An 18,051-nucleotide genomic window follows, 5' to 3' on the forward strand; every position below is an offset into this window, starting at 1 on the left:
GGGGGGTCATTGGGGGGTCACTGGGGTGGTCATTGGGGTTCGCTGGGCTGGTCATTGGGGGGATCACTGGAGGAGTCTTGGGGGGGGTCACTGGGGGTCACGCCCGTGTCCCGTGTCCCCCAAGCCGGTCGGTGCAGCTCTGTGCGCCCCCTGCCGGCGGGGTCTCTGCTTGCCCCGCCCCCCCCCGTGTCCCCGCGTCTGCAGTGACCAGGGCCGGTGCGAGCGCGGGCGCTGCCGCTGCTTCCCGGGCTCCAGCGGTCCCGACTGTGCCACCCCCGCCTGTGCTCCGGGCTGGGGCGGGACCCGCTGCGACATCGGTGCGTCCAAACACCCCCCAGTGCTCCCAGCACCTCCCATCGCCCCCAGCTCAGTGTTTACCCCGGGATGGGAGGGAACACTGCGGTGACATCGGGGGCTCCCCAGTGCTCCCGGTGGCCCCCAGTGACACCAATGCCCCCTCCTCCGCTCCCATCCTGGGGGGACCCTACTGTGACACCAGTGCGTACTCAGCTGTTCCCAGTGCCCTTCAGAGTTCCTCCAGTGCTCCCATCCCAGTGCTCCCAGTACACCCCCACTTCTCTCCCCATCCATGAGGGGCTGTCGTGCCACCTCAGTGTGTCCCCAAGTGTCCCTATGTGCCACTCCCAGTGCCCTCCGGTGCCTCCAGTGCCCCCGTCCCATTGTGTCCCCAGTGTGTCCCTGGCACGTCCTAGGGTGTTCCCAGGGTGGCCCCACCCCCTAAATGCCCCATCCCAGGGTGTCACTGTGGTGTCCCCCATCCCATGGGTGTCCCCTAATGTTCCCATGGTGTGTCCCTGCGCTGTCCCCTCAGAGGTGCCCTGGGTGACACCACGGCTGGCCTCCCGCACCCCAACATCCCTGCGCATCACCTGGCCCCAGCCCCTCACTCCTCCTGATGGCTACCGGGTGACACTTGTCCCCCTGTGAGTGGGGACACAGGGGACATGGGGGTGGGGGCGTGAGGATGGGGCAGGGACAGAGGGCAACAGGGACATGGAAGGGGCAAGTCTCCAGTGTGACCCGTATGGTCACAAAGGGATGACCCCAATATGTCCCCAAATCATTGCCATGTGTCCCCATGCTGTTCTCAGTGGAATCCCCTATGTGTCTGTTATGGGTTATGTTTTGACTAGCTCCTCTCCCTATCCCCCCACCATGGAGCTGCCGGCCCCTCCCCCGGGCTGTTTTATCTAGCCGGGTGTTTTTTTCAGCTTTTGGGGCTTTTTGCCGCTGCTTTTGCTGCTCACTGCTGCTGCTTTGGCTGCTGCTTCTGCTGCGCCCCCCCTCCCCCCCCTCCCCCCCACTGCTTCAGCTGCTTTTCCCCCCCCGGCTGCCTAAACTGCCCCTCTCCCTTTCCCCCCCCCCATCCCTAAGATTTGCACCGGCTCCAGAGGAAACGGATCTGAACTTCGGAGACCACCTCTGGAAGTCTGCCAAAGAAGCTCTGCTGCCCTTCCCGGCGAAGATCTGCCGAGTTCATCTCAATCTGGGTCTGTGCTGGGAAGTGTTTCTTTTGTATTTTGTTAATAAAAAAGTTTTTTCCACTTTCCCCTGAAGAAAATTCTTTCCGAGCTTGGTGAAGGAAGGAATTGTAAGGGGGGGAGGGGACCCTTTGGAGGTCTTTTTCCTAAAATTTGTCCCAAACTTGGACAAATTATTTTGGTGGCCCGTACGGGGAAACCAGAAAAGTGGAAAAAACTTTATTCTAATAATATTTTGTTTTCAACTGTTGGTATTGGTACGTCTATTGAATCCAGAATGTCTTTTGTTGTGGGAGCCTGCCTGTATGGGTGGTTATTAAGTTTCTTTGAAGTGTTAATACCGTTGTGGTCGTTGGGCTTGTTTACTTATCCAGAGATAGCTCTGGTGCTCTCTTTAATACGAAGTTTTTGTATTAAAGGGGTATTAACCAAAATACTCATCGGGCTAGGCTTGGTGATAATGGCATATAAGAGATTTATAAGAATGTTAGAATCGGCTTCAGGAATATATAAATCATGGCTTGTGTTATTTCTTAGAGGGGAAGCAGGAAAAGAGGATTTTCTGCCTTTATTTCCTTTCCTCTCCTCTGAATTAGTTACATCTGTATTAGAAAATATTCAGACCTCCCTGAATATTAAGGACATTATCTTTTTGGCAGTTAATTTGTTAAGTCTTTGTTGCACCATTTGCAGTTTATACAAAATTAAGGCCGAGATTTCTAAAGGGGCTGGGAGGACTCCTGATTTGGGAGTCAAGCTGGGCAGGAGTAATCTTGAGTGGAATGGCAAATGGGAGAAAATGGGCCAGATTTTAAAGGAGTTTTCTGACCCCATAATTTGGGAATTCCCATCAGAACAGATTCAAAATCCGATTGAGGTTGCAAAGTACTTAAAGGGGAAGTGTCAGGATGGTTCTAAAGAGAAAAGGATTATTGCAGTGAGCTGGGCCCTGGCACATGCATATCGTACCCTGCTAGGCACGATAGAGCAGGAGACAGAGGAGAGGGAACAGGGAGATAAATTATCCCCTATCCCAGTGACTCAAGTTGCAGCCAACCCCCTAGGCCAAAACCCAGCAGCTAAACTGGAGAAAAAGCCCCAACCAATGGCTGTGGCTACTAGTACGAGAAGTGGGAAACGCACCAAGAAGACTGATAGGCTAGTGGAAGATGATGATGATGATGATGATGCTGGAGAGGGACCTTCAACACCTCCTGATGTAAAATCAGAAGTTAAAACAACTAATGGAAGAGCAGAGACTAATAATGAATCACTTTCCCTGAAGAATCTTCGTGGTTTAAGAAAAGATTACACCCGGAGACCTGATGAATCTATTATTAGCTGGCTGGTTCGTCTCTGGGATGCAGCAGGGGAGGCCACGGTTTTGGATGGCTCTGAGGCGAGACATTTGGGGTCTCTGTCTCATGATCCTGTTATCGACCAAGGTGTGATAAGGGGAGCTAACCCTCAAAGCCTCTGGGCACGGGTCCTGGATAGCGTGGCACAAAAGTATCTGTGTGCAGATGACTTATATGTGCAGCAGACCTGATGGAAAACCATAGAGCAGGGGGTTCAACGCCTCAGGGAAATGGCAGTAGCAGAAATTATTTTTTCGGATGACGTAACAACTAGAAATCCAGACCTGGTACCATGCACACCGGTGATGTGGAGAAAACTTGTGCGGCTTGGGCCACCTGAATATGTGTCTGCCCTAGCGATAATGAAGAGAGATGAGGTGTATGAGATAGTACTCGATATGGCAAAGAAGCTTCGTGCATATGTGGATGCAGTACACGGCCCAACTCATGCTAGAATTGCAGCTGTGGAAACACGCTTGCAAAACTTAGAAGATAAAATAGAGAAAAATCATGAAGACTCAGGGAGGAGATTAAGGAGGACCTCCTCCAAATTTCAGCTGTACAGATTAGAAACCCTGGTACCCAACGCAGACGTTCCCCCAGTTGGGAGAGGAGGTACACTCCCCGAGCTGAATTGTGGTTTTTCTTGTGAGATTCTGGAGAGAACATGAGAAGATGGGATGGGAAGCCTACGGCTGCTCTGGCAAAACGAGTGCGGGATTTGAAGGAAGGAAAGATTGAAAGAGGAAGTTCCACCAGAAGGAAAGCCGATCCTGTCTCTCGCAGCCAAAGTGCTGAACGTGATACTGATAATGACATGTCTGATCCTCTTGAGGGAGCTTCTAAGATGTATGCCCCAGAAAAGAAGGAGAAACAGGCTTAGAGGGGCCCTGCCTCTAGCCAGGGTGAGGCAAGGGAAAATCGTGTTTTTTGGACTGTGTGGATTCGATGGCCTGGCACTTCGAAACCACGGAAATATAAAGCTTTAGTGGATACAGGTGCACAGTGTACGATACTTCCATCAAGACACATGGGAGCAGAATCTGTTTCAATTGCTGGTGTGACAGGTGGATCGCAGGACTTCACCCTGGTGGAAGCGGAAGTAAGTTTAACTAGAAAGGATTGGAAGAAACATCTTATTGTGACTGGTCCAGAGGCCCCATGTATTTTGGGCATAGATTACCTTCGGAGTGGGTATTTTAAGGACCCAAAAGGACTAAGATGGGCATTTGGAATTGCAACTGTGATGGCAGAGCATATTCGACAATTGAACACCTTGCCTGGACTATCTGAAAATCCAATTACAGTAGGACTTCTGCAGGGAGAAGAACAATGAGTACCAATTGCCACTTCAATAGTGCACCGCCGGCAGTACAGAACAACGCGAGATGCTGTGATTCCTATTCATAAGATGATCCAAGAGCTGGAGAGCCAAGGGGTGGTTAGTAAAACCCACTCACCCTTCAACAGCCCCATTTGGCCTGTGCATAAATCTGATGGGGAATGGAGACTGACTGTGGACTATCGGGCATTGAATGAAGTGACTCCACCGCTGAGCGCTGCCGTGCCGGACATGCTGGAACTCCAGTATGAGCTGGAGTCCAAGGCAGCAAGGTGGTATGCCACCATTGACATAGCAAATGCATTTTTCTCCATTCCTTTGGCATCAGAGTGCAGGCCTCAGTTTGCTTTCACCTGGAGGGGTGTGCAGTACACCTGGAACCGACTACCCCAGGGGTGGAAGCACAGTCCTACCATCTGTCATGGACTGATCCAGACTGCACTGGAAAAGGGTGAACCTCCGGAACATCTACAATATACTGATGATATCATCGTATGGGGAAACACAGCAGCGGAAGTGTTTGAGAAAGGAGAAAAAATTATTCAAATTCTCCTGGAAGCAGGCTTCGTCATCAAGAAGAGTAAAGTTAAAGGACCTGCTTGGGAGATTCAGTTCCTGGGAGTGAAGTGGCAAGATGGATGGCGTCAGATTCCTACTGATGTTATTAACAAGATTACAGCTATGTCCCCACCTACTAACAAGAAGGAGACACAAGCTTTTCTAGGTGCCATTGGTTTTTGGAGAATGCACATTCCTGAGTACAGCCAGATTGTGAGCCCTCTTTACCTTATTACCCGCAAGAAGAATGATTTCCACTGGGGCCCTGAACAGCAGCAAGCCTTTGCTCAGATTAAACAGGAGATTGCCCATGCAGTAGCCCTTGGCCCAGTTAGGAGGGGACCAGATGTGAAGAACATACTTTACTCAGCAGCTGGGACTCATGGTTTGTCTTGGAGCCTGTGGCAGAAGGTGCCAGACGAGACCCGAGGCCGACCCCTGGGATTCTGGAGCAGAAGCTACAGAGGGTCTGAAGCCAACTACACTCCCACAGAGAAGGAAATCTTGGCTGCCTATGAAGGAGTTCAAGCTGCTTCAGAGGTGATCGGCACAGAAGCACAACTTCTCCTGGCACCTCGACTGCCAGTGCTGGGGTGGACGTTCAAAGGAAAGGTTCCCTCTACTCACCACGCCACCGATGCCACATGGAGCAAGTGGATTGCCCTCATCACGCAGCGCGCCCGCATTGGTAACCCGAGTCGCCCTGGGATTTTGGAGATAATCACGAACTGGCCAGAAGGTGAAGATTTTGGTCTCGCTGATGAGGAGGAGCAGAAGCAAGTGACCCGGGCTGAAGAAGCTCCACCGTACAACCAGCTGCCAGCAGATGAAACACTCTACGCCCTTTTCACCGACGGTTCCTGCCGCATTGTGGGGATGAACCCGAAGTGGAAAGCTGCTGTATGGAGCCCCACACGACAGGTTGCACAAGCTACCGAAGGAGAAGGTGGATCGAGTCAACTTGCTGAACTCAAAGCTGTTCAGCTGGCCTTGGACATTGCTGAGAGAGAGAAATGGCCAAAGCTCTACCTTTACACTGATTCGTGGATGGTAGCCAATGCTCTGTGGGGTTGGCTGAAAAGGTGGAAAAAGGCTGACTGGCAACGTAGAGGAAAACCAATCTGGGCTGCTGATGAGTGGAAAGACATTGCCACTCGGGTAGAGAAGCTCCCCGTGAAAGTCCGTCATGTGGATGCCCATGTTCCCAAGAGTCAGGCTAATGAAGAACACAGGCACAACGAGCAGGTAGATCAGGCTGCACAGATAGAGGTCTCAAAGATAGACTTAGATTGGGAACATAAGGGAGAGTTGTTCCTGGCTCGATGGGCCCATGATGCCTCAGGCCATCAGGGTAGGGATGCCACCTATAAGTGGGCACGAGACCGAGGGGTGGATCTTACCATGGACAGCATTACCCAAGTCATTCATGACTGTGACACTTGCGCTGCCATCAAGCAGGCCAAGCGGGTAAAACCCCTCTGGTATGGTGGACGGTGGTCCAAATACAAGTATGGGGAGGCCTGGCAGATTGATTACATCACACTGCCTCAGACCCACCAGGGAAAACATTATGTGCTGACCATGGTAGAAGCCACCACTGGATGGTTGGAGACCTACCCTGTGTCCCATGCCACTGCTCGCAACACCATCCTGGGCCTGGAAAAGCAGGTCCTTTGGAGGCATGGTACCCCTGAGAGAATTGAGTCAGACAATGGGACTCATTTCAAAAATAAGCTTGTCAACACCTGGGCTAAGGAACATGGTATTGAGTGGGTGTACCATATCCCTTACCATGCACCAGCTGCAGGTAAAGTGGAGAGGTACAATGGATAGTTGAAGACTACATTAAAGGCATTGGGTGGGGGATCTCTAAAAAACTGGGAGCAGCACCTGGCAAAAGCCACTTGGTTAGTTAACACTCGAGGTTCCACCAACCGAGCAGGTCCCGCCCAGTCTGAAGGCCTTAATGTAGTAGACGGAGACAAAGTCCCAGTGGCCCATGTTAGAGGGTTGCTAGGAAAGACAGTATGGATTCATCCTGCCTCGAGTCCAGGCAAACCCATTCGTGGGATTGCCTTTGCTCAAGGACCAGGATGTACTTGGTGGATTGTGCAGAAGGATGGAACAAGCTGCTGTGTACCTCAGGGAGATCTGATTATAGGATAAAGTTGTACACAAATATTATTGTTGAGTGCCACTACCATTGTATGCCAGATTTTATGAATAGAAGGAAATGTGTAAGTGACAAAGGCCTGAGCAAGTGAGAAGGAGGAGATGTGTAAGTGTTGAAGGTTTTGAGCAAGTCAGAGAAAGTTTGTGCCTAGTAAGTGTGTATCCCAATCGTGTGTCAATGATCACGATATGGGATAAGGGGTGGAATGTTATGGGTTATGTTTTGACTAGCTCCTCTCCCTACCCCCCCACCATGGAGCTGCCGGCCCCTCCCCCGGGCTGTTTTATCTAGCCGGGTGTTTTTTCAGCTTTTGGGGCTTTTTGCCGCTGCTTTTGCTGCTCACTGCTGCTGCTTTGGCTGCTGCTTCTGCTGCGCCCCCCCTGCCCCCCTCCCCTCCACTGCTTCAGCTGCTTTTCCCCCCCCCGGCTGCCTAAACTGCCCCTCTCCCTTTCCCCCCCCCCATCCCTAAGATTTGCACCGGCTCCAGAGGAAACGGATCTGAACTTCGGAGACCACCTCTGGAAGTCTGCCAAAGAAGCTCTGCTGCCCTTCCCGGCGAAGATCTGCCGAGTTCATCTCAATCTGGGTCTGTGCTGGGAAGTGTTTCTTTTGTATTTTGTTAATAAAAAAGTTTTTTCCACTTTCCCCTGAAGAAAATTCTTTCCGAGCTTGGTGAAGGAAGGAATTGTAAGGGGGGGAGGGGACCCTTTGGAGGTCTTTTTCCTAAAATTTGTCCCAAACTTGGACAGTGTCCCAAACATGTCCCCCATAAGCTCCTCTCAGTTGTTCCAAACATGTGCCCAGTGCATCCCCCCAGCACGTCCCCAGTGTGATCCCAGTTTGTCCTGTGGTGTCCTCAGCCTGTGTCCAGTGTGTCCCCAGTGTCCCTACGGTGTCTCCACCATGCTCCCAATGTGTTCCCCTGGTGTCCCCAACACGTCCCTAATGAGACATCACACTGTGTCCTCATTGTGTCCCCAACATGTTTCCAATGTGTCCCTGAGTTCCCAACATGTTCCTAAGGTGTCCCCAGTGTGTCCCCAGTGTGTCCCCCTGATGTCCCCATGGTTTCCCCCCCATCCCCTCACACTGTCCCCATCCCCAGGATGACCCTGTGGCCATGACAACACACGAACTGCCCAGCTCTGCTGTCGCCTTCTCAGTGGCAGGGCTGTCCCCAGGCCGCCCCTTCGAGCTGCTGGTCCAAGCCAGGAGGGGGCCACACCTGGGAGCACCCGGGGTCCTGCATCTGCACACAGGTGGGACACTTGGGGACACCACTGGGACACTTGGGAACACCTTGGAACAGGGAGGGGGTGGGGCAACAGGGACAGGGTGGGAATGGCTTGGAGATGAGGATGGAGAGGACCTGAGCTCCTGCACCTCTGCACAGGTGGGGACACCTGGGGACAAGGCAGGCAGCACTGAGATGGAGTTAGGGACACAACAGGGACAGGAATGGGAGTGGGGATGGCAGGACAGGAGTGGGGACAGCAGGTGGCATAGGGACAGGGACAGGGTGGCACACAGATGGCAGTGGGAACAGGGATGGCACCAGGATGGGTGATACCGAAATAATGAGAAAAAGGACTAATGTAGATATAGTAGTAGTCATGCTAAGGCTTAGAAAACTGCAGTTTTCAGACAGGCCCTGAGAACCTACCTTGTGAAACAATAGTGAAAAGAATTAGTAGAGCATATAGAACATTTAGAACTGTGAAAACAATAATCAAACGATTTAGTAGAGCATACAGGACATCTAGAAACTTTCAAGATAAGGCTAAAGAATAATAATAATAAATAAAGGGTTCTGGTGATGGGCAAACATACAAGGGGGATTAAGGGGGGTAGCCTATAGTTCTAAGTAGACAAGCATGCAGAATTTATAACTTTTAGGAATGATACCTGCAAGATTTATGTATCTGTATTGTTTTGAAGAATGTGTATTTCTGCATGTAGACCACTTTGTAAAAAGGTATAAAAACCTGATGGAAAAAGGGAACTGTGGGATCCTGACTTTGGACGCTAGTCCGCAGGTTCCCCGGGCCCTGAATAAAGCACCGCATAAACTAACTCTGTTAGTTTGTGTTCTGTTTGGGGCATCGGGCAACATGGGGACAGTGATGACATGGGGTCACCATGGGGGGCAGGGATAGCAAGGGGACAAGAGTGGGGTTGGGGATGGCATGGGCATTGGGACAGGGATGAGAGGCAAAGGGACAGTGATAGAGCAGTGTCACAGTTCAGGGGACAGCCCAGATGAGTGGTGAGAAATGGCACAGGGATGGTGACAGCATGGGAACAGTGTGGCATTGAACAGAGATGGGATGGCACAAGGATGGGGTTGGGGACAGCAATGACATGGCCTGGGGGATGGGGACAAGGATGAAAGCAGAGATGCCAGGGGAACAGGGATAGGGGTGGCATGGACATGGATACGGGGGGTAAGATGGACATGGGTGGGACCGGAATGGGACAGGGATTGGGACAGAGATGTCCCCCAGGGACTCTCTGCCACGATTGGTGACATGAGTCCCCTTTGCTCCACAGCACTCATCCTGCCTGTGCCCCACTATGAGGGGCCCCCAGGGTCACCTCAGGGCTCTCTGGGGTCCCCAGCAGTGGCACCATCAGCCCGAGGGCCCCCAGAGTCCCCAGGATCACCAGTGTCACCCATATCACCAGACTTGACCTCAGGGTCACCCACATCTTTGGGGGTCCAGCATCTGCAGTAGCTCGAGGGTCCCTGGGATCCCCAGCACCCTCAAGGTCATCAGTGTCACCAGAATCCCCAGTCACCAGCATCACCAGAATTCCCAGGGTCATCAGTGTCACCAGATTTCTCAGTGTCACCAGTGTCCCCAGAGTCCCCAGTGTTTCCAGGCTCCACTCCACCGCCATGGTCCCCGGTGTCCCCACTGTCCCCGGGCATCCCCTCCCTGCAGGACCTGGTGGCCAGGCTGTCCACACACAGTGGCTCCCTGCTCCAGCATCTCGAGAGCCACCTTAGGGCCACCAACTACCCACTCTGTGACAACCAGACAATGCCAGGGGTGGCCCATGCCATCCTGGCCTACATCCTGCGCCAACGCCCAGCCCTGGGGAGGGTACAGGGGTCCACAGTGGGTGTGATGGGGGGACTGAACCAGGAGGGAGTGGGAGCACTGGGGAAAAAATGCCTCAGGGATGGGGGGCACAAGGGGAGGGTGGAACAGGGGCAATGGGGAGAAAGGAACATCACGGTGAGGGGAATGCAGGGATGTGTGTGGGAGGGGGAGTGGGACAGGAAAGGGAAGGGACATTCCAGGGAGGGTGGGATGGAGGGGATGGGGGAAGGGGAATAAGGAAGATGGGGAGGATGAGTGGAAAGACATCATGAGAAGGAGGTGGATAACTGGAGACAGAGGGAGTGACATCCTGGGGAGGGGAATGAGAAGGATGGGGTGGCAGGGATGTCTTGTAACACACTCTCTGGGGGCAGAGGAGAGTGGAAACCAGGAGCCAGTGCCAGAATGGGGGGACATGGATGGGGTGAAGCTGACAGAGCAATGGAGGGACGTGGGCAAAACATGGATGGGATAAGCTCAGGTGTTGGGCTTGATGATCCTTGTGAGCCCCATCCAGTTCAGAAGTTTCTGTGATACCTGAGATGGATGGATGGATGGTGACTGTGATGGGTGATGATGGATGGTGATGATAATGATGATCAGTGGTGAATGGATGATGAATATTTGTGCAATTTGTTGGAGGTTTCATGTATCAAATCAGTGTTTAGATTGTTGGGGGTTGAGTGCTTTTCTGTTACTGTGTCAATTGAAACAATTTTTCCCATTATCATGCCAATGGAGCTGGCCGGGTTACACCCAGGGTCCCTGATGGGTCCAGACAAAAGGGGTGGGTGGGGACGGCCCCGGTGGGGCCTCTGAGGCTTCCAGGAGGGCACTCGCGTTTCCGGCGAGCCGGGAGGAGGACGCCTGGGATCGTTCAGCCACGCGGCCGAGCACAGCAGAGCCAGACCCTCTGCGATCACCAGCCCTGCATCTGCCCCGTTCCAGCCTCCTGCCTCTGCGGACACAGCTGATCCCCCGGACACACACGGTGAGCGAGGAGCCGCCGCTCCAGCCCGTTCCCGCCCGAGACTGGCGTGGCCGCTGCTGCCCCTCCCCCCTCCTTCCTGCCTCCGTTCCCGCTTGCCTTTTTGGCAGATCCGGGCTCTGGACTAAGCACAGAAACAGCGTGCTTGCATCTAAAGGGACTGACACCGAGTTACCTATTTCGTTCTGTTAGCAATTTTAACTGTTATTGTTTTCTGTTTGTTTAGTTAGATATATTAGTAAAAGAGCTGTTATTCCCACCCCCCTTATCTCTGCCTCAGAGTCCTTGATTCAAACAATCCTAATACTTGGGGGAGGGGAGTGGAACCAAAGTCTCTATTCCAGAGGGAAACTTCTGCCCTTACTGGCAGACACCTGTCCTTTCAAACCAGGACAAGATGATTGGATGATCCAAAGGAAGGAGAATAAGGAAACATACATGAAAAGAACTGTTCTTGAATGGATGGGTGGACAGAACCTGGAATGAATGATCCAGGAGATGAAAGGGTGGATGGATGTTCAGATGGACACACCCATCACCATCCCATATCCCTCACAGCTGCAGAAGAGCCAGAGGAACTGCCCCTGCCCTCAGAGGAGCAAAAACATGAGGAACCCCAAACTGAGACCCCTCCGTCTGATGCCCTCCTGGTGCAGGCAGCACTGGGGAAGCTGAGGGTCTCAAGCATCAGCTCCAGCTCCGTGGGGCTGCAGTGGAGTGTCCCCAAGGGCTCCTTTGACTCCTTCACACTGCAGTACCAGGATGCCCAGGGCCAGCCCCAGGCCCTGCCCATGGATGGAGGGTCCCGCTCGGTGACAGTGCCGGGCTTGTCCCCGTCCCACCGGTACCGCTTCCACCTCTGTGGGCTGAGGGGAGGGGAGAGGATTAACCATGTTTCCATCAAGGTCTTGACAGGTAAAGGGGAAGGTAAGGGAGAGGAAGGGTGGGTGGATGTATGGATGGAGAATAATGGATATGTGTAGAGATGGAGAGATCCATGGATGGAGGAATGAGTGTTTGGTGGAATTGGTGGTGAGGTGGAGTAGTGGATGGATGGATGGGTGGATGGATGGATGGATGGATGGATGGATGGATGGATGGATGGATGGATGGATGGATGACTTAATCTATTAATGAGTGGATGTTTGATGGATGGACAGATGTTGGCTGCCAAAATTAATTGCCTAGGAATTGAAAGTGTGGATCCATGGCTAGGTGGATGAATGGATGGAATTGCTGGTGTGTGTGATGTTCGGATGGACCCAGCATTCCCATGTCTGTCACCATCCCCTCTGCATCACAGCTGCAGCAGAGACAGGGGAGCTGCCCCTACCCTCAGAGTAACTCCAGCCTGATGATCCCCAAATTGAATCTTTCCCATCTGAGACCCCTCTTGCACAGGTGGTGCTAGGAGGGCTAAGGGTCTCCAGGTTCACCCCCAGCTCTGTGGAGCTGCAGTGGAGTGTCCCTGAGGGCCTCTTTGGCTCCATTATTCTGCAATACCAGGATGTCCAGGGCCAGCCCAGACCCTTCCTGTCAGTGGTAAGTTTCTCCCAGTGACAGATGGGACTATCCCCATCCCATCCGTACCAATTCCACCAGTATGGGCTCTGTGAAGGCAAAATAACTGACCATGTCTCCAGTGATGTTGTTACAGGTGATGGGAAATCTTCAAGGGGGAAGGGTTGGTGAGATGGTTGTAGAGAGACTGACATAGAGATGGATGGAGAGAGTGACAATGGATGCATTCATGTAGTGTTAGGTGGAATCATGTTTAGGAGGACGGAGAGATGAACATGAGGATCATTGGATGCCTGAAGAACTGGATAATGATGGGATGAATGGGGGTTGGGTGGAGGGTGACTGAAAAAACACACTGCAAATGGGTGAGTGGTTGAAGAAGTCTGGATGGGTGGAGTGTGGTGGTTTGACATACAAAAATTTCATTATTGAATCAAATGATTCAATCAAATTGAGGGAGAAGCTAAAGAATCAGTTGTAGGAAAACCCAAATTGAAAGCCATGTGGTTGGAACAAGGGAAGGTGATTAGTGGATACTGGAATGAATGATCCGGGAGATGAAAGTATGGATGGATGGATGGATGGATGGATGGATGGATGGATGGATGGATGGATGGATGGATGGATGGCATGATTGATGGATGGATGGATGGATGGATGGCATGATGGATGGTGTGATGGTGTTATGGTGTGATGGATAATTCAATGAACATGTCGATTCTCACACCAATCATCATCATCCCTCCATCACAGATGCAGCAGTGCCAGAGCAGCTACCCCTACCCTCAGTGGAGCCCCAGCCTGAAGAACACAAACCAGAGCAAGCCCAAACTGAGCAGCCCCAAATTGAGGCTGACAAGGGACAGGTGGTGCTGGGAAAGTTGAGGGTCACCAGTGTCACCTCAAGCTCTGTGCAGCTGCAGTGGAGTGTCCCCAAGGGCTCCTTTGACTCCTTCACACAGTACCAGGATGCCCAGGGCCAGCCCCAGGCCCTGCCCATGGATGGAGGGTCCCGCTCGGTGACAGTGCCGGGCTTGTCCCCGTCCCACCGGTACCGCTTCCACCTCTATGGGCTGAGGGGAGGAAAAAGGACTGACCATGTCTCCACTGACATCATTATAGGTGAGGGGAAGGTCAGAGGGGAGAGGGTGAGTGAATGAAGGGATGAGGATGATGGAGGGAGAGATGGTGAGGTTAAGTGATGGAGGACCATGAGGGTGAATGGAGAGTATAAAGAAGTACAGGAGTGAGTGGATGGAGGATGGATCAACTGATGGATGATGGATGAAGGGCTCCTGAACTGGGTGTTTAGTTGACTGATGGATGGATGTATGGATGGTTGAATGAAGAGGGAGGATGGATGGATGGATGGATGGATGGATGGATGGATGGATGGATGGATGGATGGATGGATGGATGGATGGATGGATGGATGATGGATGGGTGGATGGTTGGGTGGGTGGATGCATGGATGGATAGGTGGGTGGATGGATGGGTGGATGGATGGATGGATGGATGGATGGATGGATGGATGGATGGATGGATGGATGGATGGATGGATGGATGGATGGAGGATGGATGGATGGATGGATGGTTGGGTGGATGGATGGATGGATGGATAGGTGGGTGGATGGATGGATGGATGGATGGATGGATGGATGGATGGATGGATGGATGGATGGATGGATGGATGGGTGGATGGATGGATGGATGGATGGATGGATGGATGGATGGATTGATGGATGGATGGATGGGTGGATGGATGGATGGATGGATGGATGGATGGATGGATGGATGGATGGATGGATGGATGGATGACTGAGCTGCTGGCTGGTTTTACCTTGGGTGAAGGAGGGAGTAAACAAAGAGGAAAGTGGGATAGATGGAGAAATGGATTTAAGGACTTCAAGTTAAAGAGATGGATGAGGGATGATGGATGTTAGATTGATGATAGATAATGGATAGATCAAGATAAATGAAGCACTATAAATGTTGAAGCAATTTGTTGGAGGTTTCATGTATCAGGTCAGTAGCTGGATGATTGGATGACCCCATGGAGGAAGAGTTAAAGAGCCAGTTGATGGAAAAGATGCATGGAAAGAAAAATGACTTGTGGATGGATGGGTGGATGGATGGATGGATGGATGGATGGATGATGGATGGATGGATGGATGGATGGATGGATGAATGAATGGAAGTGGGGCCCAGGGGGAGCTCAGGGGAACAGGGGGCATTGAGGGCTGGGGGTTTAGGGGAAAGGGGGAGCTGGATGCAACCAGGGATTGGAGGGGATTGGAGATTAGGGGGTAACACCTGGAGGGACTCTGATCAACTGGGGAGTGAGAGGAACTGGGAAAAGCTCGGGGAACTGGCTGGAACTGGGACCTGGGGTAATCTGGGGCCTGGATGAAACTGTGTGGAACTGGGGAATGGGTGGAACTGGGGCAAATTTGGGCTGGGGTGGAGCTGAGGACTGGCAAGGACTATTAGAAACTGGGCCTCAGGGAGAATTTGGGGGGTACTGGGTAGCTGTGGAGATCTGTGAGCTGGGAGGCACTGGGGACTTGGGGGAACTGGAGGAATATGGGGGATTAGTTACTGGGGTGACTGGGAGCAATTTGGGAGTTGGGGGGGATCATGACAGCTCAGTGGGGACCAGGGAGAACAGTGGGATTAGAGAAGGATTGGGAGCAACTGGGGCTGAGGGTACTTGGGAGAAAAACTGGGAGCTAGGAGTAGCCAGAGGATTTTGGGGAACTGGAAATTAGGGGCAATGTAGCACTGGGAGCAACTGGCAGGAGAAGTGGGGACTGGGAGAACTGGAGGGACAACTTGGGACAACTGGGGGGTTTGGGGAACTGGGGGAAACAAGAGACTGGGGTGAATTGAGGGCATCTGGGGACTCAGAGCCTGGGGGCAACTGGGAGGGGATTGTGAGGAACTGGGGAAACAGGGTCTGGGAGGAACTGGAAGGAACCTGGGACTGAAGGGGCTGTGGGAGATTGAGGGGAACTGGGAGTAGGGGTGATGGGGGGAAATTGGAGAATGAGGGGAAACTGGGTCGGGGGAGGGGTTGGGGGCTAGGATTGAACTGGGGACTGGAGAGAACTGGGGGGAAATGGGCACTGGGAAGACTGGGGGGGACCTGGGGACTGGGAGGTACTGGGGGAAACTGGGCACTGAGGGTGACTAGGGGGTCTCAGAAGTCTGTGGAAAATTTGGGATCCATTTGGCACAGTGTGAGGGCAGGGCCAGGGGTGCATGGGAAGTTTTGGGGTGTCGGGGTGACAACAGTGGTTTTTGGGGTATCAGCGGGGGATTTTTGGGGTGTCAGCAGGGCCCTTTTAGGTGTCAGCAGTGTGTCCTTGCCCAGGTGCCCCAGGGACCCTCTGGGTGGGCTCTGTGTGGCCACGCAGTGCCTGGCTGCATTGGGACTCCCCACACCCCCCCCCCCGATGGCTATGAGCTGCAGTATGGCCCCCCCGGGGGGGCCCAGCAGGTAACAACCCCCTAAAAGACCCTAAAAACCACACCCAAGGTGTCCCCCAATATCTCCTTGGGGGACCCAATACCCTCCTGGGAACCCAAATAACACCTCAGGGTATCCCATCACCCCCTTTTGGCACCTCAAAACACCTCTGGGGCACTCCAGTGGGTATGTCAATGCTTCCCTGGGGACTCCCCTGCCCCCCTGGGACACCCCAATACCCCTCGTGCCCCCAGACCCTGTGGCTGCCACCCGAGGCTACATCTCAGCAGCTCTGGGGGCTGGAGCTGGCGGGACACTATGGGGTGAGGCTGTGGGGCCAAGGGGGAGACCCCCAAAGTGCCCCCTCGGGGCCACCTTTGACACTCGTGAGTGGGGGAAGCTGCGGGGTGTGGAGGGATCGTTGGGGGGAGCACCTGGACCCCCCGGGTGCTTTTGGGGGGCTGGGTGGGTCCATGGGAGGGAGATGACCCAGGGAGGGATTGGGTTGTGGTGGGGGGGCACCCAAGCGTTCTTTTGGAGGAGGGGGGTTATTTGGGGGTTTTGGGGGTTGGGTCCTTTGGGGGGGTGCCTGGGGGGTGCCCAGGTCCCTTGGGGGGGGCTGGGTTGATGTGGGTCCTTGAGAGAGGCACTGGGTTACCTGGGGCTGCACTGGGGGGGTTCCATGGGGAAGGGAATGTTTTGTGGGGCTGAGACACGAGCAGAGAGGTGGAATTCTATTTGGGGGGGGGACACCTGTACCCCTGGGTCCTTTTTTGGGGGGCTGAGATCCTGGGGGTGGCACCAAGACACCCGAGTTTCGATGGGAGGCATTGGGGGAGGGTTGCATCCTTTGGGGGGTGAATTTTGGGGGTGCGGGCTGGGTGCTGGGGGGGAGGGGCGGTCATTGGGTGGGTGTTTTGTGTCCTTGCTGGGGGGGGGCGGCACCCCTGAGACCCCAAAGCTCCTGGGGTGTCTGAGGGTCCCCCCGTGGCCCCCCCAGCCCCCCTCCCGCACCCGCATCCCCGGGACTGCGCCGAGGAGCAGCTGAACGGGCCGGGCCCCCCGCGGGAAACCATCATCTTCCTCCGGGGGACCCGGCCCGACCCCTCCGGGTCTGCTGTGACATGGAGACGGACGGCGGCGACTGGCGGGACTGGGAGCACTGGGACACTGCTGGGGGCAGCTCCCGCGGGGGGTTATAGCAGGATATATGGAGTTCTGGGGGGAAATGAGGGGTTTTGGGCAATTGGGGATCCTGCAGGGGGTGCTGGGGGGCACTGGGGAGGTTGAGGGGTATGGGGGAGGCACTGGGAGGGGCTGGGGACATTCTGTAGGGTTTATGGGAGGGAAATGTGGGGGTTTGGGGACAATTGGGGGTCCTGCAGGGAGAGTTGGGGGGCATTGGTGAGGTTAAGGGGTATTGGGGAGGCACTAGAAGGGGAACTGGGGGGCACTGGGAGGGGCTGGGGGGGCACTGGGAGGGGTTGGGGGCATTCTGTAGGATTTATGGGAGGGAAATAGGGGATCAGGGGGGTTTTGGGGTGCCCCTGACTCCCCCCCCCCCCCAGGTGTTCCAGCGCCGCCAGGATGGAGGCACCGATTTTTGGCGGGGGTGGGAATCGTACGCCCGCGGCTTCGGCAACGTCAGCGGCGAATTCCGGCTCGGTGAGGGGGGGCTGGGGGGACCCCGGGACTGGGGGGGACCCATAAAAACTTGAGGGGACATGTGGCCAACAGAGGCGCTCCACAAATTTTAAAAAACGAAGAATTTGCGGAGAGCCAGCTCCTGAGGCGGCAGCAGGGGGTACCCGGTGGGACCCCAGAATTTGGGGGCTCCCCAAGGGGGGACTCGTGGGATCCAGGCAATTGGGAAACAGGTTTTGGGGTGCAGGGAACGAGGCACGGACTAAGGAGTCCGGGGGGTTCGCCCAAGGGTCTGCAGGGACTCGGGGGGCGTCTCCAGACATTCGGATTCGGTTTTGGGGTCCGGGAAGGACTTGGAGGCTCTCCAGGAGTTCAGGGTGGGCTCGAGG

General features: G+C 54.0%; 2 protein-coding genes across 2 annotated transcripts; both read left to right on the top strand.

Moving 5' to 3' along the window:
• Nucleotides 1-184: 184 nt before the first annotated feature.
• On the top strand, nt 185-9,722 carry LOC306816772 (uncharacterized protein). The gene is made up of 4 exons (XM_079333204.1): nt 185-317; nt 833-944; nt 8,038-8,192; nt 9,484-9,722. Exons 3-4 carry the CDS (start codon nt 8,054-8,056, stop codon nt 9,666-9,668), a joined length of 324 nt encoding a protein of 107 aa, XP_079189330.1. The 5' UTR covers nt 185-317; nt 833-944; nt 8,038-8,053; the 3' UTR covers nt 9,669-9,722.
• Nucleotides 9,723-11,510: 1,788 nt separating this feature from the next.
• LOC306816785 (putative tenascin-XA) lies at nt 11,511-17,160 on the top strand (the record flags this gene model as incomplete). Its single annotated transcript, XM_079333247.1, has 5 exons — nt 11,511-11,943; nt 13,303-13,671; nt 15,923-16,048; nt 16,273-16,404; nt 17,019-17,160. 3 exons carry the CDS (start codon nt 11,511-11,513, stop codon nt 16,012-16,014), a joined length of 894 nt encoding a protein of 297 aa, XP_079189373.1. The 3' UTR covers nt 16,015-16,048; nt 16,273-16,404; nt 17,019-17,160.
• Nucleotides 17,161-18,051: the final 891 nt, after the last annotated feature.

Source organism: Erithacus rubecula (assembly GCF_903797595.1).
Source record: "Erithacus rubecula genome assembly, contig: scaffold_88_arrow_ctg1, whole genome shotgun sequence".
In the NCBI taxonomy this organism is placed as follows: Eukaryota; Metazoa; Chordata; class Aves; order Passeriformes; family Muscicapidae; genus Erithacus; species Erithacus rubecula.

Excerpts from the sequence above, each read along its gene's own strand:
- LOC306816772 (XM_079333204.1), top strand. The coding sequence starts at position 8,054 with ATGACAACACACGAACTGCCCAGCTCTGCTGTCGCCTTCTCAGTGGCA. Across the intron at positions 8,193-9,483 it reads GGTCCTGCATCTGCACACAG|CACTCATCCTGCCTGTGCCC; the intron begins GTGGGACACTTG and ends TTTGCTCCACAG.